This window comes from Nycticebus coucang, chromosome 13 (genome assembly GCF_027406575.1).
Source record: "Nycticebus coucang isolate mNycCou1 chromosome 13, mNycCou1.pri, whole genome shotgun sequence".
Lineage (NCBI taxonomy): Eukaryota > Metazoa > Chordata > Mammalia > Primates > Lorisidae > Nycticebus > Nycticebus coucang.
In genome coordinates, this window is record NC_069792.1 from 20,135,359 (window position 1) to 20,159,432 (window position 24,074).

Here is a 24,074-nt window from a genome sequence, read left to right on the forward strand (position 1 = left end):
ATAAAACCGAATTGTTTTTGAAATGAACTGGAAATAGCCATTCAGCAATATTTGCCACAAGAGAATAAAAATAGAAAGAGCTGACGACGAAATCAACCCCCTTATTAAACAGATTTTGTTTTGGTTTGATGTTTTAAATTTCAACCAGGATAAGAAAATTAAGTAAAATATCTAAAAACACACCCATTCACAAATATGTGTGTTTATAAGCAGTACCTTACTGATGATTCCTATTCATATTTCAAAAACTGTTTAATTTGCATTTTTTCATCAATTAAAACAATGTTATTCTCTGTTAAGACCTCAAAGTGTACTAAAGTACCTGCAATACAGTCTCAAAACACAATTTTTATTTCACTCAACTACCATTTCTCTGAACACAGCACTCTGAGTTGACATCTCCCTGGCCTTGCATTGCAGATGTCCACAGCAGAGCAACAGGTCTGACCGCACGTCTGGCCCTCTAACCTCACTGTGAAACAGAAAATAGTCCTGGCTTACAATGCTAACAGGCCAGCAGGTCAGACACGCCAAGGTACTTGGACTGAAGAACAAAGAGTCATGATCTTCCAAGGGGAAAGAGATTCCCAAGACGGGAGCTACCCCTCAAAGAAGAAAGAAAAGTCTCATTCTTGAGCCTAAGCATTTATTTCACAGAACATGCTGTATATATGCTTCAGAATATATGTGAAAGTATTTTCATTGTAGCGTGGTTTAAAGTAACAAAAAAATGAATGAGAAGATTGAAATGTGCATCAGTGGGAAATGTTTAAATACATTATGGTACAGCCATATAACGGAACATTATGCAATAGTTAAAAATGACATATAGCCATATGCACCAGTGTAAAAGAACGCCAAGACATAGTAGAGCAAGCTGCAAAAATACACATGCATGGGTGTGTAATCATGTTTAAGTAAAAATAAAACAAAACAAAAGAATGTATTGATAAATGGTCAAACGTATGCTTTGCAGAATATGTAATAGGAAACTATTAAGAACTTAAGTTCTGTGAGTAACATGAGGATTGGGAGAGAGAGGAATAAAAGGAGATTCTTGTGTGTGTGTGTATGTGTGTATGCTTTTGTATTTTTTGCTTGTTCATAATGTAAATTAATGTATGCCTAGATATAACCCCACCCTGAGCTTCAGCGGAGGCTTCAGGGCAGAGAGCTATAAAGCACAACAATGTACATAGCGCAGAAACACGACCAGCTAGAAAAGGAGGGGGGGAATGTAAATTTATGTAATCTTTACATATGTTCACAAAAAAGGTAAGTTTCACTATTTTTGACAATACACTCCTCTCAGAGAACAGTTATCTCCTTATGTTCCAACATAATAAAATTATTTCATTACAATTAACCAACTTTTATTAAAGCCCCTCCTTCGCCAGCATTTAAAACTCAGAATGTCAAGACACCATTCCTCATCTTCATTTTAACATTTAAATTACATTTTCAACATCTTAATTTAATTTTTAAAGTCGAAATTAACATTTTGAAAGCAAAATTAAGATGCATGATTCATTTTTGAATACGGGGAAAAAAACACCAGAGAAAAATATAATCGAAGTACTTTGTAAAATTGTCCTATGTTCTCTTATAAACACTGTAAATTAAAGTCATTTAAAATTTAAAAATTAGGAAGTGAAGATTACATATGAACATTTAAAGATTCAAATTAAGCTTAACATTATATTAAAAGCCAATGTGTTGAATCTAAAACATCTGGAGAAAATATAAATACTTAATAAAATAACATATTCATCATAGGAATAGTTTAAGAGATACTACTTATATTAAACTGCTTTTATTTCCATCGTCATTTTGTATGATAAAACAGTGTTCTAATATTAAGGGTAACTAAAACTATATATGATGGTTCTTTCCTCTTTTACAGGCATTAAAAAGAATAACCTGCCATTATTTAAGAAGAATGAACAAAGGTTCACACTTGCGACAACTCTGTTAGCTTTCTTCTCTCTTCCAACTCTCTCCTTCCCCTTTACTGGGGCTGAGCTTTCACCTTACATGTCCTCCAAGAGCAGGGCATAGAGGGCAGAGTAGACAGGGTTGTACCTTTAGTTAGTGAGGCTGAGTATTTTTTTTTAACATAAAATGGGGATTTTGCAAATACCCATATACATTGAGAATAATGGGGATCAGTTTTCTAACTGCCAAAGAAGAGAGTTAAAAATATGGAAAGGAGGGCAGTTAGATATCAGATTGGAAGCAGACTGGGGGTATTGGTATAACAGACTACGAGTGTGAGCATGTATACACACGTGCATCCTAACTCTGTCTGCTAACAGTAGGGGCAGCTCAGTAGAAATGAGCCCACCTAACACACAATTCTTGGTTTCTAAAAACAATTTTCCAGTAAAAGGAACCAGAACACCTTGAAAAAATGTCTACCTTCAGAGGTGAGGCAGAGAAAATACAAGATAACCCTGGAAAATCTTTGAACAAGAAAGTAAAGAAGAGTAGTGAGTTCTATCAAAAGGACACAGAATTCAGCTTGCAGAATTTCTAATGGCCAATCTGGGACAGAGCTCACTTACTGCTAGAACCAGTAAGTAAAAGTCTAGTAGGAAGAAGATATGGTTCATCCTCATCAGTCACAGATTCTATTTCCAGAGTTGTCTGCTCACTAAAACTTATTTGTAACCCTAAAATCAACACTTACAAAGATTTCAGTCACATGCAAACCAACCAAAAATCTGAGTCACTCAACACTCACTTTCCCAGCTGAGGTGAGACAAGGTGAAATTCTGCCTTCTTACTTCAGCTCTGTCGTATTGTGAACAAGTGTCCTTTTCATAACACATTTTCACCTTTTTCAGATTTTTGTTAGTGATCTTGTTATTTAAAATGGCCTCAAGTGTAGAGCTGCAGACTACGGTTCCCAAGTGCAAGAGACTGTGACCTGCCGGGTCAGGCACCCCTGCAGTTCAGCTAGCCGTGAGTTCAGCATTAAAGAATTAATAATGTGTGTTAAATATCTTTACAGAAAGACACATACAAAAGCGTTGTGTATGGATTGGTTGATGACTACACTGTGAGAGGAACCCAACACTGTACCTCCTCCCCAAAAAGCAGTGCTCAGCATTGGCCAAATCAGTGTCCAAGGCAACTTCACAGCACATAACTGCCACAAACAATAGCACATAACTGCCTCGAAATAGCTCCTCCTCACAAAGTACTTATAAATTATTTATTGATTGATAATCGTATTATACTTATTAACTTTAGAGTGCAGAACCCTGGCAAATGCAATCTTATCCCATCAAGAAAAGTGAGCCCAGGCCAGATACGGTGGCTCACCCCTGTAATCCCAGCACTCTGGGATGAGGCCACTGCACTCTAGCCCAGGTGACAGAGTAAAACCCTGTCTCAAAAAAAAAATTAAAAAAGAAAAGAAAAAGAAGTTAGCCTAACAGGAAATAAGGCAATTAACACTTCATGTGAATAGCATTTCAGTGGTAGCTATAAAAGTGCATAAATCAGGACACATAATAAACCCAAACTGAGGGATAGTCTGTGAAGTTAATGGCTTATACTTTAGAGCAAGGTCAGGAATGGTGAGAAACTGATTCAAATTAAAGTAAACTAAAAGACGCAAAAGCTAAATACATGTGATCTGGGACTGATTCTTCAACAAAATGGGCATTACTGGGATAATCAGCAAAAATTGATGGTAGCGTCACATCAGTGTTCATTTCCCAGTTTTGATGGTTGCCACGTGGTCATGTAGGAGATGTCTTTGTACTTAGGAAACATGAATTGTCTTATTAGGGGACAGTCAGGTATCATATTCTTGACATCTCAGAAATATTAGTTATGGTGGGTTCAGGGCACATTGGAGCTCTGTGTGATACTTCTGCAGCTTTTATGGAAATTTGAAATTATTTCAAAAATACAAAGTTTAAAAAAAGCTGTTATTAGAGAAGTTGTTAAATCCATAAATTTGCAACCAAATACCTAATTGGTATGCTGCAAGATATATTTTAGATCGGTTTCTTGGTGTCATTTATAACTGTGTCATTATAAAATCAAAGATGCAGTAAAAAGCCCGATGAAAGAGAGATGATGAAATAATCATAGTAATTATCATTTTTGATCATTTAATACTAATTTGTGAGATTTCTTTCTTATAAATTCAATTCTTAGCAACTAAGACTAAGAATTGCCTTACACAATAATAAAGTAGGAATAAAATTCAATACAAAGCACTAAAATTCAAGAGAATGTAAGGTAGGCTATATAGAGAACTCACTTTTAAAAGAAGTGCGAATAACAAAGACAGATCCTTTGCTCCTTCCACATACACATGGAGGGCAGCACAGGTGGCCCCACCACCCCCAGGCCCCGTGGTCCAGGGGTTACAGCACACTCCAGTCACAAATGTGATGTTTCCAATGGCCTCAAAAACCTTTAGTCAGGGGCGGTGCCTGTGGCTCAAGGAGTAGGGTGCTGGTCCCATATGCCAGAGGTGGTGGGTTCAAACCTAGCCCCAACCAAAAAAAAAAAAAAAACCTTTAGTCAGGCTCAGCGCCCATAGCTTAATGGTTAGGGTGCTGGCCACATATACCGGGGCTGGCAGGTTCAAACCCGGCCCAGGCCTGTTAAACAACAAACTACAACAACAACAACACGAATAGCAGGGCATTGTGGCAGGTGTCTGTAGTCCCAGCTATTTGGGAGGACTAGGCAAGAGAATTGCTTAAGCCCAAGAGTCTGAGGTTGCTGTGAGCTTTGATTTCACGGCACTCTACCAAGGGCGACGTGAGACTCTCTCAAAAAAAAAAAAGAAAAGAAAAAACCTTTAGTTAATGTTTCAGAAAATCCGAGATGTGTGGTGTGACTGGATTCTTGAGGATACTGATAAGGGAGCACGCTTATCAGCGACTGAATCAGTTTCAGCGGGGGGAGAATAATTTATTCTTCTCCAAACCTCACAGACCACATCATGATATAAAGGCAGTAGGTATTGCTATATTCCTATTTTTTGACCATGAGTCAAACTTAAGTTTCAGCATGTGGGAATGTTTTATACTTGTTCATAAAAGACGTCTACAATTGGACGTATCTATCAGACAAAGGTCTTTACTTGGAAGAACAAAACTTTAAATGAGTGTCAATTTCAGCGAGCCTGAAAAGTACAGGCATCTTTTCGAGTGGGCAGAGGGAGGAATTTACCGGGAGTTTATTTCCCAGGAAGAAATGCTGAGAAATGTATTCCACTCTGGAGAGAGGTCTGTGAGCACCTGCCCCACTGAAGGAAGCTGCAGGGTTTTCACCAGGAGACTTGATATCCTCAAATGAGCTGAGTGGACCAGGGAAGGATGCTAGACTCACAGCCATGAGTGGCCGGGGACACCTTACGTGAGCAAAGATTGGCCAATCAATTGGCCAATAAAGTCTGGGGGACTTTATTTCCCCCAGAATGTTTGTATTTGAGACATATCGAGTGATAATTACACAGGGAATATGAAGATCTGGGTGAGAGACAAAAATAAATAAAAGGAAGTGAGCCCGGAGCCACAGGTGAGCTTGCAGAGCCACGTGGGTCGCAGTGGCCCAGCTGCAGGGGCTTCTGCTTGCTTCTAAAGCTTTATGCTAGAACCCCAATATCTCAGGTCGCTTGAACTGCTTCTGTCCTTTACATCCTGAAAGCACTTAGCTTATGCCTTTTTGCTCTTGTCTTAGATTATTAAAACAAACTTAAGGGTGGCGCCTGTGGCTCAAAGGAGTAAGGCACCGGCCCCATATGCCGAAGGTGAGGGTTCAAACCCAGCCCCAGCCAGAAACTGCAAAAAAAAAAAAAAAAAAAAAAACTTATTTTAAGGATATATTTAAAAAGGTATGCCAACAGGGGGGCTAAGCAAGAGAGGAAGGCCCAGCTAGCAGGAACTCCACCAGCAGCCAGCCTGTCAACAGCACTCTCCACCAGTATCCTTGGCAAATGTCAGACTTATCCATGGGGTCTCGGGATCAGTGTCTGCTCCTGGAGGAAGTGCCCACAGGCCCTCCAGAAGGACTTAGGGGTTCCCTATCTGTGCTGCTCCTGCATAGCCACATGTGTCTACCTGCCTGTTCTTTTTAGGAGGCTGCAAACACTATGAGTGCAGGACCATGGTCTATCTACGCCTTCAGCTCCCAGCTTTCATCCGGACTATAACAGACACTCAAAAAATACTCTTGCAAGGCTGGACACCTGTGGCTCAAGCAGCTAAGGCGCCAGCCACATACACCTGAGCTGGCAGGTTCGAATCCAGCCTGGGCCCACCAAGCAACAACGGCTGCAACCAAAAATATAGCCAGGATGGTGGCAGGCACCTGTAGTCCCAGCTACTTGGGAGGCGGAGGCAGGAGAATCGCTTGAGCACAGGAGTTGGAGGTTGCTGGGAGCTGTGATGCCATGGCACTCTACCCAGGGCAACAGCTTGAGGCTCTGTCTCAAAAAAAATAATAATAATAAAATAATAAAAATAAAAACAATTTTAAAAAAAATTTTTAAAAATACTCTTGCAATGTGTTTATCTATTAACATTCTTTATTATATCATTACAGTAATTTGTACTAAAATAATATCCATATGCTTGTGAGAAAATGTAGTCTATTCCAAAGACGCATAACTTTCTCCTGGGGAGTGAGTTAGTATTAAAACATAAGTAATAAAATGAAGAGTGGTCCACACCAGTGGACTTACCAAAAACAGAAAAATATAATAGGAAGGACAGAATAGATGATCCTTGTTTTTTTTTTTTCTTTAAGACAGAATCTCACTTTGTTACCCTTGGTAGAATGCCATGGTGTCAAAGCTCACAGCAACCTCAGACTCTTGGACTTAAGCAATTCTTTTGCCTCAGCCTCCCAAGTATTTGAGACATATTGAGTGATAATTACACAGGAAATACAAAGATCTGGGTGAGAGACAAAAATAAAGAAAAGGAAGTGAGCCTGGAGCCACAGGTGAGCTTGCAGAGCCGCGTGGGTCGCGGTGGCCCAACGGCAGGGGCCTCTGCTCATTTCTAAAGCTTTATGCTAGAACCCCAATATGTGGTGGGACTACAGGCACCCACCACAACGCCCAGCTATTTTTTAGAGACAGGGTCTTTCTCTACTCATTCTAGTCTCAAACCTGTGAGCTCACGCAATCCACCCGCCTTGGCCTCCCAAGTGCTGGAATTACAGGCGTGAGCCACCAAGCCCAGCTTAGACGATCTATTTTAACATACAGTTCTTTAAAGCTAAAGAATCCTTAGTGGATTCAGCTAAGATTATAAACTGAAAAGTCAAAAAAAGAAAAATTAAAATATTAATAGGAGAAGAAGCAAATATACAACACTTCATTTATCCAGAAAAGATAAAATACCTTAAATTTTTAGATATCTGAGCAGCCACCTCTTTGAATAAGAAAACTTTAAATATTTTTGTTGTATGGACTGGCATTGTTAGGCAATCCATAGCATAATTTGACATTACCCTCAAACTTCAAAGTCATAATTATGAATACTGATTTATATATGCTAGTTAACTTTCACATATTTTTAACTTCTCATTAATTTTCTTTTATTTATTTATTTGTTTATTGTTAAATCATAGCTGTGTACATTAGTGCAATCAAGGGGTACAATGTGCTGGTTTCATATACAATCTGAAATATTCTCATCAAACTGTTCAACGTAGCCTTCATGGCATTTTCTTAGTTATTGTATGTAGACATTTGTATTCTGCATTTAGTAAGTTTCGCCTGTACCCATTGTAAGATGCACCGTAGGTGTGGCCCCACCCATTACCCTCCCTCCACCCTGACTTCCGCCCTCCCGTCCCCCTCCTTGGCCCTTTCCCCATATTCTTGTACTATAGATGGGTTATAGCCTTCATACGAAAGCTATAATTTAGCTTCATAGTAGGGCTGAGTACATTGGATACTTTCTCTTCCATTCTTGAGATACTTTGCTAAGAAGAACATGTTCCAACTCCATCAATGTAAGCAAGAAAGAGGTAAAGTCTCCATCTTTCTTCAAGGCTGCATAATATTCCATGGTGTACATATACCACAATTTGCTAGTCCATTCGTGGGTGGATGGGCATTTGGGCTTCTTCCATGACTTAGCAATTATGAATTGGGCTACAATAAACATTCTGGTACAGATGTCTTTGTTATATTGTGATTTTGGGTCTTCTGGTATATACATAGTAAAGGAATTATAGGATCAAATGGCAGGTCTATTTTAGATCTCTAAGTATTCTCCAAACATCCTTCCAAAAGGAACTTATTAGTGTGCATTCCCACTAGCAGTGTAGAAGTGTGCCCTTTTCTCTGCATCCACACCAAAATCTCTGGTTTGGGGATTTTGTTATGTGGCCTACTCTTACTGGGGTTAGGTGACATCTCAAAGTAGTTTTGATTTGCATTTCTCTGATGATTAAGGATGATAAGCTTTTTTTCATGTGTCAGTAGATCGTGCGTCTGTCTTCTTTAGAGAAGTTTCTCTTCAAGTCCCTTGTCCACCCTGAGATGGGATCACTTGTTCTTTTCTTGCTAATACATTTGAGTTCTCTGTGGATTCTGGTTATTAAATCTTTATCAAAGGTATAACCTGCAAATATTTTCTCCTATTCTGAGGGCTGTGTGCTTGCTTTACTTACTATGTTCTTGTCTATGCAGAAGTTTTTTAGTTTGATCAGGTCCCAGTAATGTATTTTTGATACTGCTTCAATTGCCTGAGGAGTCCTCCTCATAAAATATTCACCCAGGCCAATTCCTTCAAGAGTTTTCCCTGCACTTTCTTCAAGTATTTTTATAGTTTCATGTCTTAAGTTTAAATCTTTTATACAGTGAGAGTCTATCTTAGTTAACGGTGAAAGGTGTGAGTCCAGTTTCAGTCTTTTACAGATCACCAGCCAGTTCACCCAGCACCATCTGCTAAATAGGGAATCTTTTCCCCACTGAATGTTTTTAATTGGCTTGTCAAACATCAAATAACGGTAAGTAGCTGGATCCATCTCTTGTTCTCTATTCTGTTCCAGACATCTACTTTTCTGTTTTTGTGCCAGTACCATGCTGTTTTGATCACTATCGATTTATAGTACAGTCTCAGGTCTGGTAGCGTGATTCCTCCTGCTGTGTTTTTATTGCTGAGTAATGCTTTGGCTATTCGAGTTTTTTTCTGATTCCATATAAAACAAAATACTATTTTTTTTCAGGATCTTTAAAATATGACATTGGAGCTTTAATAGGAATTGCATTAAAATTATATATTGCTTTGGGTAGTATGGACATTTTTAACAATGTTGATTCTTCCCAGCCATGAGCATGGTATGTTTTGCCATCTGTTAACATCTTCAGCTATTTCTTTTCCTAAGGTTTCATAGTTCTCTTTGTAGAGATCTTTCACGTCCTTTGTCAGGTATATTCCCAAATATTTCATCTTCTTTGGCACTACTGTGAAAGGAATAGAGTCCTTGACTGTTTTTTCGGCTTGGTTATTGTTGGTATATATAAAGGCTACAGATTTATGGGTGTTGATTTTGTAGCCTGAGACATTGCTGTATTCCTTGATCACTTCTAAAAGTTTTGTAGTAGAATCCCTAGAGTTTTCCAGATATAAGATCATATCATCTGCGAAGAATGAAAGTTTGATCTCTTCTGACCCTATGTGGATACCCTTGATCGCCTTTTCTTCCCTAATTGCAATGGTTAAAACTTCCATTACAATGTTAAAGAGCAATGGAGACAATGGGCAACCTTGCCTGGTTCCTGATATAAGTGGAAATGGTTTCAATTTAACTTCATTCAATACGATATTGGCTGTGGGTTTGCTGTAGATGGCCTCTATTAGTTTAAGAAATGTCCCTTCTATACCAATTTTCTTAAGTGTTCTGATCATGAAGGGATGCTGGATATTATGAAAAGCTTTTTCTGCATCAATTGAGAGAATCATATGGTCTTTATTTTTTAGTTTGTTTATGTGCTGAATTACATTTATAGATTTACGTATATTGAACCAGCCTTGAGAGCCTTGGATAAATCCCACTTGGTCATGGTGTATAATTTTTTTGATGTGTTGTTGGATTCTGTTTGTTAGGATTTTATTGAGTATTTTTGCATCAATATTCATTAGTGATATTGGTCTATAATTTTCTTTTCTTGTTGTGTCTTTCCCTGGTTTGGGGATCAAAGTGATGTTTGCTTCATAGAATGAGTTGGGTAGTATTCCTTCTTTTTCTATATTTTGGAAGAGGTTCAGTAATATAGGCACTAGTTCTTCTTTAACGGTTTGGTAGAATTCTGACGTAAAGCCATCTGGTCCTGGGCTTTTCTTTTTTGGGAGATTTTGTATAGTTGATGCTATTTCAGAACTTGATATAGGCCTGTTCAACATTTCCACTTCATTCTGGCTAAGTCTTGGTAGGTGGCGTACTTCCAAGTATTGGTCGATTTCTTTCAGATTTTCATATTTCTGAGAGTAAAGTTTCTTATAATATTTATTAAGGATTTTTTGAATTTCTGAGGGGTCTGTTGTTATTTCATCTTTACCATTTCTGATTGATGAAATTAAAGATTTTACTCTTTTTTTCCTGGTTAGGTTGGCCAAAGGTTTATCTATTTTATTGACCTTTTCAAAAAACCAATTTTTGGATTCATTGATCTGTTGTATAATTTTTTTGTTTTCGATTTCATTTAATTCTGCCCTGATTTTGATTATTTCTTTTCTTCTGCTGGGTTTGGGGTTGGAATGTTCTTCCTTCTCCAGTTGCTTGAGATGTCCCAGTAAGTTATTAACTTCCTCTCTTTCCATTTTCTTGAGGAAGGCTTGCAGTGCTATAAATTTCCCTGTCAGGACTGCCTCTGTGTTATCCCAGAGGTTCTGATAATTTGTGTCTTCATTGTTGTTTTTGTTCCAAAAATTTGGTGATTTCCTTCTTAATCTTGTCTATAACCCATCTATCCTTCAGCATAAGGTTATTTAGCTTCCATGTTCTTGTATGGGTATGCAGATTCCTGTTGTTATTGAGTTCAACTTTTATTCCATGATGGTCTCAGAAAATGCAAGGAATAATTTCTATTTTTTTTTAATTTGCTAAGGTTAGATTTGTGGCCCAGGATGTGATCGATTTTGGAGTATGTTCTGTGGGCTGATGAGAAGAATGTGTATTCAGTTTTGTCGGGATGAAATGTTCTTTTTTTTTCTTTTTTTCTTTTTTTTGCAGTTTTTGTCCACGGCTGGGTTTGAACTGGCCACCTCCAGCATATGGGGCCAACGCCCTATTCCTTTGAGCCACAGGCACACCCAGGATGAAATGTTCTGTAGATGTCTGTTAAGTCCAGATGTTGAATGGATAAGTTTATATCTAAGATTTCTTTGCTTAGCTTCTTTTTGGAGGATCTATCCAGCACTGCTAAAAGGGTGTTAAAATCTGCAATTACTATGGAACTGGAGGAAATCAAGTTGTTCATGTCTGTTAGAGTTTCTCTTATAAATTGAGGCGCATTCTGGTTGGGTGCATAAATATTAATAATTGAAATCTCATCATATTGAGTATTACCTTTAAGAAATATGCAGTGTCCATCCTTATCCTTCCTTATTTTGGTTGGTTTAAAGCCTATTGCATCTGCGAATAGGATTGCAACGCCTGCTGTTTTCTGCTTTCCATATAGATGACCATCACTTCACCTTGAGTCTATATTTGTCTTTTAATGTAAGGTGACATTCTTGTATGCAGCAGATATCTGGCTTGAGTTTTTGTATCCAGTCAGCCAACCTGTGCCTCTTTAGAGGACAATGAAAACCATTCACATTAATTGAGAATATTGATAAGCCTTTCAAGAGTCCAGTGGACATTTTTAATCCTTTTGCAACTGTAGAAGTTGGAATTTGATCAAAATTTTCTGGGTGGGTTTACTTTTGTGGTGGAGGATTACACTGGTCTTTATGGAGGATAGGTCTGAGAATATCCTGGAGAGCTGGTTTAGTTGTGGCAAATTTCTTCAACATGTGAATGTCACTAAAGTATTTAATTTCTCCATCATAAATGAAACTCAGTTTAGCTGGGTACAGGATCCTGGGTTGAAAGTTATTTTGTTTTAGGAGATTAAAAGTCGATGACCATCCTCTTCTAGCTTGAAAGGTTTCAGCAGAGAGATCTGCAGTTAGTCTAATATTCTTTCCCTTGTAGGTAATGTTTTTTTTTGTCTGGCTGCTTTCAGAATTTTCTCCTTCATATTAACTTTAGTGAAATTGATTATGATGTGTCTGGGGGATGTCTTATTTGGGTTGAGTGGTGCTGGAATTCTTAAACTGTCAGCTATCTGAAATTCAGAATCTGTTGGCATGTCTGGAAAGTTCTCTTTCATAATCTCAGGGAGAAGAGACTCTGTGCCTTGTGAAGCCACTTCATTGCTTTCGGGGATCTCTATAAGACAAATATTGATTTTCTTAGAATTATCCCAGAGCTCTCTGAGAGAGTGATCTGTTTTTGCCCTCCATTTCTCTTCCTCTCTGAGAGTTTGGGAGCATTCGAAAGCTTTGTCTTCAATGTCAGAAATCCTTTCTTCTGCTTGCTCCATTCTGTTACTGAAGGATTCTACTGTGTTTCTCAGATCTTTGAGGGCTTCAACTTCTTGTCTCAATGTGTCAAAATCTTTGGTCATTTGATCTTTGAATTCGTTGAATTCTTGAGACATCTTTTGGGTTACTGCTTGGAATTCTAATTCGATCTTATTTGCTATCCAGATTCTGAATTCAATTTCTGACATCTCAGCTATTTGTTTGTGCATGGGATCTTGTGCTATGTCTGCCCCCATTGTTCCTTGGGGTAGCTGATCTACTCTGACTATTCATATTGCTAGAGTTTGATTCATCTCATGATTGTTTTTCACCATTGCCTCTGGCGTCCTCAGAGTTGGGGTGGTGTCTCTCCGAGATTAGACCCCAGGGGGATCACTCTATTGTTGCTGGATCTTTGTAGGGAGTGACCCTGTGTCGCTTTTCTGGGGCTGCCCTAGCTAGGGAGTTCTGGTTGTGGGAGCGGCTCCAGAGTCTGACACCCCCAGATCCAGCAACAGGGCGGGCGGTGGTGCACATGGTTCTGGGAGTGCCTGGCACCCTGTGACTTTGGCACAGAGGACCCACGACCCCAGCAGTCTCTGGCCAGGAGAAGGGCTCTGCGCAGAGGCAGGTAGGGCACGTGGTTACCAGAGTCCCTGGCCAGACCAGTGGGCCATGTGGAGGCAGGGAGGGTGCAGAGGGAGGATGAGTTGTTGCATGGCTCCCAGAGTTCCTGGTCAGGGCATGGGGTAGCCCGGCGGAGGGGTAGCAGGTCCTGGAATAGTCTTACCGGGGTCTGGGAGGGTCTCTCATTAATTTTCTGATTTTTTTTTTTTCTGGTTGCAAGAAAATTCCTTGTCCATGGTGGGTTGTTGGTCTGTTTTACCTTTTAGCTACTAACATTCTGCTTCCACATCAACTTTTCTCTGATAGACTCTTGTAAAGAGCCCTTCTAAAAGTAAATGTAAGCTATTACTTTTGTTGTTTTGACATCTTTTTTTTTTAAATTTAAACTGGAAGTGAGCTGAGGAGTAGTGCTTGTTCTATTATTAGATAAAACAGATTGATTATTATTACTGTGAAGCAGTTGACTAAATTTTAGTGACTGAAAACTTAAATTTCTACCTAGATATACATTATAAACATTACATAACAAACAAGCATACTGACCCCACTTAATACTTTTCATAATATTTTGAAATGAATGGCCTCATAGCATCTCTTCCAATAGAAAAAAAATTATCTGAAGTTAAGCAGCCCATGCAGTTTATTTTCCTTCTTATGTTTAAATTAAACTAAAACACATACTTAAAAAAAATTATTGAGGTGAAATATACAGAACATAAAATTAACTATTTTAAAGTGAACCATTCAGTGGTATTTATACAGTCATGATGTTGTACAACCACAACCTCTATCTATTTTCAAAATATAAAATTAAAAAATAAGCATTTATAGGGCGGCGCCTGTGGCTCAGTCGGTAAGGCGCCGGCCCCATATACCAAGGGTGACGGGTTCAAACCCGGCCCCGGCCAAACTTCAACCAAAAAATAGCCGGGCATTGTGGCGGGTGCCTGTAGTCCCAGCTACTCGGGAGGCTGAGGCAAGAGAATCGCTTAAGCCCAGGAGTTGGAGGTTGCTGTGAGCTGTGTGAGGCCACGGCACTCTACCCGAGGGCCATAAAGTGAGACTCTGTCTCTACAAAAAAAAAAAAAAAAAAAGCATTTATTTTCAGAAATAGGATTGGAGGCCAGGTGCAGGGGCTCATGCCTATTATTCCAGTGCTTTGGGAGGCCAAGACAGGAGGATCAGTTGAGCCCAGGAGTTCAAGATAAGCCTCAGCAATGTAACAAGACCTGATCTCTACAAAAAAAATTTGAGAATTAGCCAGGTACGGTGGCCTGTGCCTATAGCCCTATCTACTTGGGAGGCTAAGGTGGGAGGAGTGCTGGAGCCCAGAAATTCAGGATTGTAGTGAGCTATGATTGTGCCACCACACTCTAGCCTGACATAAGAGCAAGACCCCATCTCTGAAAAAAAAAAAAAAAAAGGATTAGAATTCACTTTTATTTTATTTTTATGTTATCTATGGCTACACCACCCTAAATGTGCCTAATCTTGTCTGATCCATATAAATATACTTATTATATTTTTAAAAAAACACTGCAGTTTTAAAAGGACGCAGAAATCTATAATCTCACGGGAGAAGTCTTCCTTGGCTCAGGTGGCTAACTTAGGAATTCCTTCCTTCTTTTCCTTCTATTGTCCTTAGAATGCACATACCGAATTCTGGTCCTGTAGTAGTTGCTCAGTAAAGATATTTGTGGAAGCAAGAGAGAAAAAAAAGCGAGAGAGAAATTTCCTCAAGGTAGATATTGCCAGCCATCTATCTCAATAATGAAATGATATTTGGGAACCCATCTAGTTCTTTCCTAAAAGCCTTAGATAATGTCAATTTTTTTATATATGGGTAGAATTTGAGGGCAGAGTGATTGACAGGCAGATAAAGGCAGCTTACACAGACTAAAGTCAAACCAGGCAAAGAATTCACATTGAGCACAAAGAGACCCAGAAATGGAAACAACCCCAGCGCAAGGTCATGGTTGTATAAAAGGCTGGGATTTTATTGATAAAATATAAAATAATGTGATACTGCCAAAATACAGGGTGCTTTTCCTACCACACAGGCAGAACCGAGGCTTTATCTGGGAGGGCTGAGGGAAGCCCTGGGAAGGAGAGGGCAGGGCAGCTGGAATAATGGGTGGGTGGGGGGGGTACCTCGGAGGGTAACTGCAGCAGAAGGAGGCCAGTAAGCAGATCCTCTGGCTAGAACACAGAAGCCTCTATGTAAACTACACTTTCTATTTTCTGTACTGTAAAATGTTTTCACATCTTAAGAAGCTTGCTGGCCTGAGAGCAATTACCCTCCCAATCAATTCTCAGAAATAGCAAAAAGGCGCAGCCCAGTGGAAGCAGGCCTTCATAGCGAACCAACCAATCCCAAGTCTGCACCTCCAATTACCTCCTTGTCTAACTCACATACTAGGCGAAGACTCCCTCTGCCCTAAATCACCCAGGGCCAGGGCTAGGCCCCAGACAGAGACCACCACTACAGCCCCGAGCCCCCAACATCATTCAAACCAGCTGATCCCAAGCCGTCTCTCAGGACCCTCTGATACCACTCTGGCCTCGGCTCTGGCCCTCACCCCTAGGGCTCTGCATGGCAGGGTGTGCCCTTCTCTTGAAAAACAGAAGTAACAAATTTTTCTTTCTGGGCAGTAACCTCATCACATCATCACTCAGTCATCTCTATAAATTAAAATCCTGTGGGTAAAGATTATTGAATAGCTTCCTTTAACATCTCTTCATGAAATTCCTTGATTCCCTCCTTTTGTAAGTACTTGAAATCCACTTGGCCTTCCACATCTGTGAGTTCCACATCCATGAGTCAACCAGCTACAGATCAAAAACATTTGGGGAAAAGACAACTGCGGACCTCCGTACTGACCATGTACAGGCTTTTTCTCCTGACATTATTCAGTACAGTGCAACAGTATTTATGTAGCATCTACATTGGATTAGGTATTAGAAGTCATCTAGAGGTGATTTAAAGTATACAAGAGGATTCTGAGATCCTTAATTGTTGAAAGAAAGGAAAAAAAGAAAGAGAGAGAGGGAAGGAGGGAGGGAAGGAAGGGAGGGGAGGGAGAGGAAGAGAGAGAGTGGGAGAATGTGAGCAGGTTAGACGCAAATACTGCACCACCCTGTATCAGGGACTTGAGTACCCAGAGGGAGTCCCAGAATCATGGGGTTGGGGGACAATTATATTTAGTTGTTCCTTTGCCTCTTATCTTTTGATTCTTATTATTGGAATACTTTTAAGCCTTCTAGTGTATCAAAAACTGATGAAAATGCCATCATCCTGCAGTGAAAACCTGAATAACTTCCTTTCTGGCCTGTAAGACTTGCACCATCCTGATGCTGCAACTCAAGTCTCGGGGCTCCTGAGGAGCCGGGGAAGCTGTGGTGCCCTGGGAGGAGAGAGAGGAGTGGGATGGTAACCCCACGGCTGCAAGTCCGGGTCTCCGGAGGGCTCCCTGCAGACTTGTGCGTGGTGGCTGTGCATGAGTCGGATCACACAGTAAGAAGAAAAAAAGCAATGACAGGAAGAGAAACAGAGAAGGGGATGAAAAAACGCAACTTGATATTATTGGAATCTGGTGGACAGTAACAAACTTCGGTGAAATCTCAGGAACCGTAGCCATCGAAATGGATAAAGGAACCCACATGCATGCACTTGGCAATGGTCTTTTCACACTGGGGGCCCCACATAAAGAAGATGATGAGGGCTCCAGTCCTCCAGAACAGTTTACAGCTGTCAAATTGTCTGATTCCAGAACTGACCTGAAACCTAGCTATGGAAAATATCTTGGTCAATTCAGATGGACTTATTGTTGGGTGGTCAGATGCAATTGGACCAAGAGAACAGTGGGAACCAGTCTCTCAAGATGGAAAAATGGCCTTATTGGCCTCCCATAGCTGCTTTATTAGATGCAATGAAGCAGGCGACAGAGAGACAAAAAGTAAAACAGCAGGAGAAGAAGAAATGATAAAGATTCGGTCCTGTGCTGAAAGGGAAACCAAGAAAAGATGACATCTCAGAAGACAACAGTGACAACGTAAAGCAGAGTGAAATCAATCACCTAAAGAAATTTCAGAGCTTCCAAGACCACAAATTAAAATAAGTAAAGAAGACAGTAAAATTCTTAAAAAGGCTCGGAAAAATTGATTTTTGCGTGAGACCCTTCTAGACAGGAGAGCCAAATTGAAAGCCAACAGATACTGCGAAGGACCAGGATTTTTGTTTCTGCCCTTTTTGTTTTTTTTCTGAATAAAATATTAGAAGTGAAAAAGAAAGACTTGCACCATCCTGTGCATGTTCTGGGTATATAGCAAGTAAAAACGTTTCCGTACTTGTTACTGGGGGACCTCAAACTATTTTTAGTTAGGCTTTCTTCATATAAAAAAGCAAAACCAAATTTGCCTGTTGTATACATGCCCAAAATATAATAGGACCTACATACCCCCATTTCCTGCTTATTTTCTTTGAAATAAATGAGCCCCGGGGTTCCCCAATCACAAGTTCCCAGTAAAGTATTCCAAGTTCTTCGCCTCCAGAATACACCAGCAGGTGGCACTTGCTGGTTGCCTGGAAGAGACAGAAGGAACCAGATGACACCAGCACACCACAGTCCCCTGGCGTCTGAGCACATCCAGCCACAACCAGCTCACCTGTGACACGTGGGCAGAAACAGCAGCTGTCAGGGCCCAGAATACATGTGAGGGCTCTGAACCATCTTGCTCATTTAAATCTGACATTAATGAGTATGTTTACATATTTTTTTTTTAAGTGTTCTTTTTTTTTTTTTTTTTTGTAGAGACAGAGTCTCACTTTATGGCCCTCGGTAGAGTGCCGTGGCCTCACACAGCTCACAGCAACCTCCAACTCCTGGGCTTAAGCGATTCTCCTGCCTCAGCCTCCCGAGTAGCTGGGACTACAGGCGCCCGCCACAACGCCCGGCTATGTTTACATATTTTTTTAAGAAGAGGTGACTCTGAAGAGTTAGCCCACAGTTATTTTACAGTGAGTATAAAGAAAGAGCTCTCTTTGGAGGTGGGGAGGATTCTTTGCCAGGCCTGTTACTATTCACGTTTTATCTCATCAGCTGTATGTCCAAATCTAAAGGTTTGGCTTATTGTAAAAATACATAGATATAGTCAAATACAAGCAAAACAGAAGTGAAACAAATAAATAGATACAGAGAAAACATAAACAGACCAGAATGTCAACAACGGGGAAAAGAATTAACTGTGGCCATAAGATTTTTCCTGAGCTGCAGATTTGACTCTGAGTTTCCTGGGCACCAAAGAAAATGTTACATAATTATCCTAATTCTCAGTCTCCCTCCCAGATCTACTCCATCCTAGAGAGCGGATGGAGGCCTAGCAATCTGGGTTTTACAAAGCGTTCATGGTGATGCTACCGTAGGCTAAGTTCAAGCACCCCTGTTATAAAGAAATGAGATTTTATAGAAAGGGCACCAAACAATAATCCTATGGTAAATCCAAGAAATTCAAGCAGCTGCAAACATAAAATTAAGGAGCAATTCTGCAAAGGCAATATACAAAGGGGCTAAAATAACACAGCCTAGATATGTGGCTTTTGGTGACCGTGCTTTTACTAAGTCTGAAATGGACCCTAACACATCCATAGGTTTCAAAACACCTAGCGAAGGGCCACATGCTACAGTTCTAGAAGTGCTTGAGCAACTCAAATTCAGAATTTATTCCTTCTTTCTCTCCCCTCCAGTTCCCTTCCCCATTATCTAAGGTTGAAACCTCAAAACCGCCATTGATACCATCCTCCCCATCATTCTCATATCAATTGTCATATCCTATGGAAATGACCTCTTTCTTTCTTCTTCTCATTCAATAATTCATTCATCAAATATTTACTGAGTACTTATTAAGTGTTATAATCTCAACAGGAGATGTGATCAACAACAACAGCCACAAAATCGTGCCTTGGTGGAGCTTATTTTCCTACCAGGGAGACAATAGATAAGAAAATGAGGAAAATACATAGTGGGTTAGTGATGAGCGTTGAGGGGAAAAATAAAGAAAGGAAGGAGCGAAGAAGCTTTGGAGAGGAGCTTGGAGACTTTAAACAGGGTGGCTAAGGAAGGCCTTGCTGAAAAGGGGCCATCTGAGTAAGACTACCCTGAAAAGCCTCCCAGAACAGGCCTGGCAGGTGCAAAGGCCCTGGGGTTAGAGCACGCCCAGCACATTTGGGGACCAGCAATGAGCCCAATGTGGTTGAAGCAGAACAAATAAATGAGACCAAAGGAAGGATATGGGGTAAGAAGTAAAGTAACTGGAAGGCGGGAGTTTGAGCAGAGGACTGGCGTTGTAACAGGGTCTCCCTGGCTGCTCAGTTCAAAGCAGGCTGAAAGGGACCAAGGGTCAAATCAGGAGGACCGGCCCAGCAGGCTGCCGGCCTCCCCTTCCTCTCTATTGGCCAAACCCTCTCACCTGGGCTCTGTCCTTAGCTTCCCATACGGGTTCCCTCCCTCCAGTTCACTCCTTTCTCTCCTGAATCTACCTCTTGGAGTCCAAGCCAAATCCCGTCCAAACCTCTCCACACCCCATTAGGGAAGAGTCCCATGAAAAGCTGCCCCTCCTAGTTACCACCATATAGACGACCTCCCCTTCCCAACCTACCTCCTCCATCTCTACCACATCTAGGCACCCACCAGCGACAGAAATCTCATTCAGCATTTTCATCTACACAGGTCTGCCTTCTGGCCTGTGCTCTGCTGCCTAGAATATGCCTGGAATATGCCTATATACCTTCACCTATGGAGAGAATTCAGTTCCCTCAATCTTTCAAGGTTCATCTCAAATGCCACCTCCCCCAGGCAGCCTTCCCTGATTTCTCCCCTAGATGTTCCCTCGCCAGCCTCTGACCTCCACACCACCATATCTGTTCTCTTCTTAGGGTCTTTTACATATTTCCATCTGTACTTGGTCGTCCGCCTCAGTGGACTCTAAGGTCTCTAAGGATAAACCATAGTTCATTCATCTCTACTACCACATTCTGTAAGAGGGAATATTCAGAGAATTTAATGATGCCAACCTTATCCTCTGATGAACAAAATTCTGTAACTTTCCACGGCCTCTTTAAATCAGTTCATCACCTCAGTGTAACTATTTTATTTAGCTAGCATTAGAAATACACTGCACTCTAACACAGACAAAACTCTAGCACAGAAGAATTTGTTGCAATTTATGCTAACGTACAATGCTAAGCAATTAAGCTTAAAAGATTAAAAATGAACATGAAAGTATAATTTCTTTTTTTTTTTTACAGTGAGCTGCCACCAAAATTTTTGTAGAGGAAGATGCCCAGTTAAATTTGGAGGACTTTAAAATGCTAGACCTCAAACCCCAGGAAAACTGATCCACTTAAACATTTTAAGTGTTTATTTTTATTAGTAGGATTTTGATGAAATCAATGCTAATCTGTTTTGGAATGTAATGCAGACACACGGAAAATTCTACTTTGTCCTTTGTGGAGTTTTAAATCAGCCCTATTTCTGCATAATTTATAATAAGAATATGATAACACTGAGTCTGATTTTCCCAATGTCTGTCATAAGAATGTGGAGACAGAATGGAAAGTGCAGTAAATTTCCTTCTCTCATTCTCTCGGCAACAGAATTTCCATGAAGGGCACCATTCTCTATGGTCCAAATAATTCTCTTTCTAAGGAAGTGTAAGTTACCATCTTCCACCTCCTCTTTGGAGGAGCTAATACTGGTATTCAAATTTCAAATATAAAATAAAGACCAAAAGAAGTCCTGCTCCATAAAAAACAAAAGATCTGGGACTCAAAGTCAGATATATTTTGTTTAGTTTAGTGACAGTCTCACTCTGTCACCCTAGGTAAGACGCAGTGGCATCATCATAGTTCACAGCAACCTCAAACTCCTGGGCTTAAGCAATATTCCTGCCTCAGCCTCCTAAGTAGCTGAGACAGGCGCCCACCACAACACCTGGCTAATTTTTCTATTTCTAATAGAGATGGGGTGTTGCTTTTGCTCAAGCTGGTCTTAAACTCCTGAGCTCAAGCAATCCACCACCACCCCCAGCCTCCCAGAATGCTAGGATTACAAGGGAGAGCCAAAACACCCAACATCAAAGTCAGATTTAACTCAAAATGAAAGCTTTGCAACTATTCTTTAATGCAAGACCTGGATAGTGAATCTCAGCTTTGTAAAAACTTACAAATTATATCACTAGCAGAATGAGTCCCAGAAATTTAAGTTGTTCTTTTGAAACATAGTGAACTTACTTCAAATGATACATATTAGATACTCTAAGCAGTGGTTCTCAACCTTCCTAATGCCGTGACCCTTTAATACAGTTCCTCATGTCGTGGTGACCCCCCCCCGCCCATGAGGAGCAGTGTCTCGGTTCCTAAGACCATCAGAAATACGTGTTTTCTGGGCAGCGCCTGTGGTTAAGTAGGTAGGGCGCCGGCCCCATATGCCAAGGGTGGCGGGTTCAAACCTGGCCCCGGCCGAACTGCAACAACAACAAAAAAAATAGCCGGGTGTTGTGGCGGGCACCTGTAGTCCCAGCTACTCAGGAGGCTGAGGCAAGAGAATCGCGTAAGCCCAGGAGTTGGAGGTTGCTGTGAGCTGGGTGAGGCCACGGCACTCTACCGAGGGCCATAAAGTGAGACTCTGTCTCTACAAAAAAAAAAAAAAAAAAGAAATATGTGTTTTCTGATGGTCTTAAGCGACCATAGTTAAGAGAAATAAAACTGAAGAAATAAATGAGTACATCACTGAAACTTGGTGAATGTTTCTACACTGGGTTTGGAGCTGCATATCCGGCCACCCTCTAATGCCCAGCTGCAAGCATTTGACAGAGCTACTGTTAAAAGAATCCCCTTCTGGAAGTAGATTTTATACATGTACTTATATACACACGAGGCCACACTAGCAAAGCCACTGGCCCCTTGAAACAAACCACCTGTTACCTAATTCAGTATTTTAAAAATCAGGTATTTCTAGTTCTAGTAAATGATACCTGCAAACATCTGTATCTTTATGATCTAAATCAGTGCTTCTCAAACTATCTCTGAGGAAGGACCATTTTTGAAAAACTATTATTTCCAGTCTGTCATCTACTGATACTTTGACAAAATACATGAAGGATGAATTATTAGAAACTTCATTCTTTTAAACATACAAAATATGAGCCCAACTTTATTATTATTATTACATTCAACAGATATAAAATTACTCAGTCAAATTGCTAAAAAAGTTTTGCCCCACTGTCTTCCCATCTCACTATGTACACAGTGGCAGAATGGCCACAGGCAGCTGGGGACAGCTCTGGTCTGGGGACCACACTTTGAGTAGCACTGATGTCAAGGACCATGCACGGATTGATTTGAGAGACATACGTTACCTCTGACATCCTTTCCAAATCCCATAGAAGAGACTTTTTTATCCACTTGTTCGCTGTTACTTGATTTCTCCTTCATAACGTCGTCATCACTCGCAGCATTGACCGAAAATTTTTTCTTTTTTTTTTTCTTGTGTCGTGGCGGAAGCTTTTTTGGAAAAGTAAACATTGGGAATATCACAAGAAACATTGCAATGGCACAAAGGAGGAATCCACTCCACCTAAAAAATTGGGAAATGTGAATAACATTTATGGCTTTCGTTTGGTGAGCGAGAGCAAATTAGCAAAGTAGAAGTCCAAGGTGATAAAATTCTCCAAAGAAAACGTTTTCCCTTCATCAGTTGTAAAGTGACAGGAAGCTGAACACACTAGGAAACTAAAGGGACTCTCCCTTTCTGTGGTAGATTTGAGACTCAATCTCCTCAATGATTATACTGGCATCATAATGAATATTATAATCAGCAACCGAATTAGAGTTTCATGCAAATATTTTTGACACTTGTGGCTGTGTTCTGCTAACATTGTTACCCTTGTACAATGTATATTTTATAATAAACCACCAAATCAGACATTTTAATGGAAGAATAATATAAATTGTGTAGCTTTGCAGATTGATATAGACACTTTTTTTCTTAGAATACACGCATTACTCTCTCATGTGAAATACATTTTTGTGTGTGTGAAATACATTTTAAGTTGGGGGTGGTATTCAAATGTTTTTCTGCAAACACTTAAGAATATATTGAACCCTCCCTTAGCCAACCCTCACAATCACCAAGTATGAGGGCGATCCAAGACATTTAGAGGTCCTTGCTTTCTATAACTTAAAACTGTATGTAAGGATGCCAAAAGTAGAAGAAATCATCTCCAAGAAATGAAAGAATGAACACAAATGCGAGATAATGTGGTGCAGGTAATGAATGCTATCAAAGTTCAGAGAGGGGAAATTAAAATGGGTCCGAGAGCTTCTGAGAGAGGCAGGACGTGCGTATGTAAACTTGAGACTCTGCCTTTAAATTCGCCTGAGGTTGCCACGCTGCAGAGAGCCAGGAAGCAAATGCAGAGAGGAGCTCGAATTCCAGTCTTATATGAGAGCCTTGGGTAGAGGTCTTAGGCTTCTCGCTTGCGTGAATCTCCCATAGGGCCACTTCTCATCCCTCTCACCCTTGCCTTAACCAATCTCTGGTCCTACCTAACAGGGTGGCCACAACTCCATACTCAGCCCTTGAAGCTTCCAAGTTCATGAATACTCAGTATGTTTCCATCACCTGTAACCAGAATGCAGGCAGCATTCTAAGCATTCATGTTGAATACAATCTAGTATGAACACAGACCAACTGCAAAGTGAAAATTCATTTTTAAAAAAGAAGGTTTCTATTAAAGGTTTCTAAAGGTCACAGCTGGGTTGAGAGGATGCCAACGACCAGTCCTTAATAAACCCAGGGTGCTAGTTTTAAAGATATTTCAAGTTAT

At 40.3% G+C, this 24,074-nt stretch overlaps 1 protein-coding gene and 1 pseudogene across 2 annotated transcripts in view; one reads left to right on the forward strand and one right to left on the reverse strand.

Annotated features, from left to right (window-relative positions):
- SLCO5A1 (solute carrier organic anion transporter family member 5A1) overlaps positions 1-24,074 on the reverse strand; it is a 159,374-nt gene that overhangs the window by 60,879 nt on the left and 74,421 nt on the right. For both annotated transcript variants that reach the window (XM_053558799.1, XM_053558800.1), the window contains one exon: positions 22,605-22,822. In XM_053558799.1, the coding sequence (XP_053414774.1) occupies positions 22,605-22,822 (218 nt within the window). The remainder of the gene's footprint in view (positions 1-22,604; positions 22,823-24,074) is intronic.
- LOC128563990 (protein FRG1-like) lies at positions 16,475-17,454 on the forward strand (annotated as a pseudogene).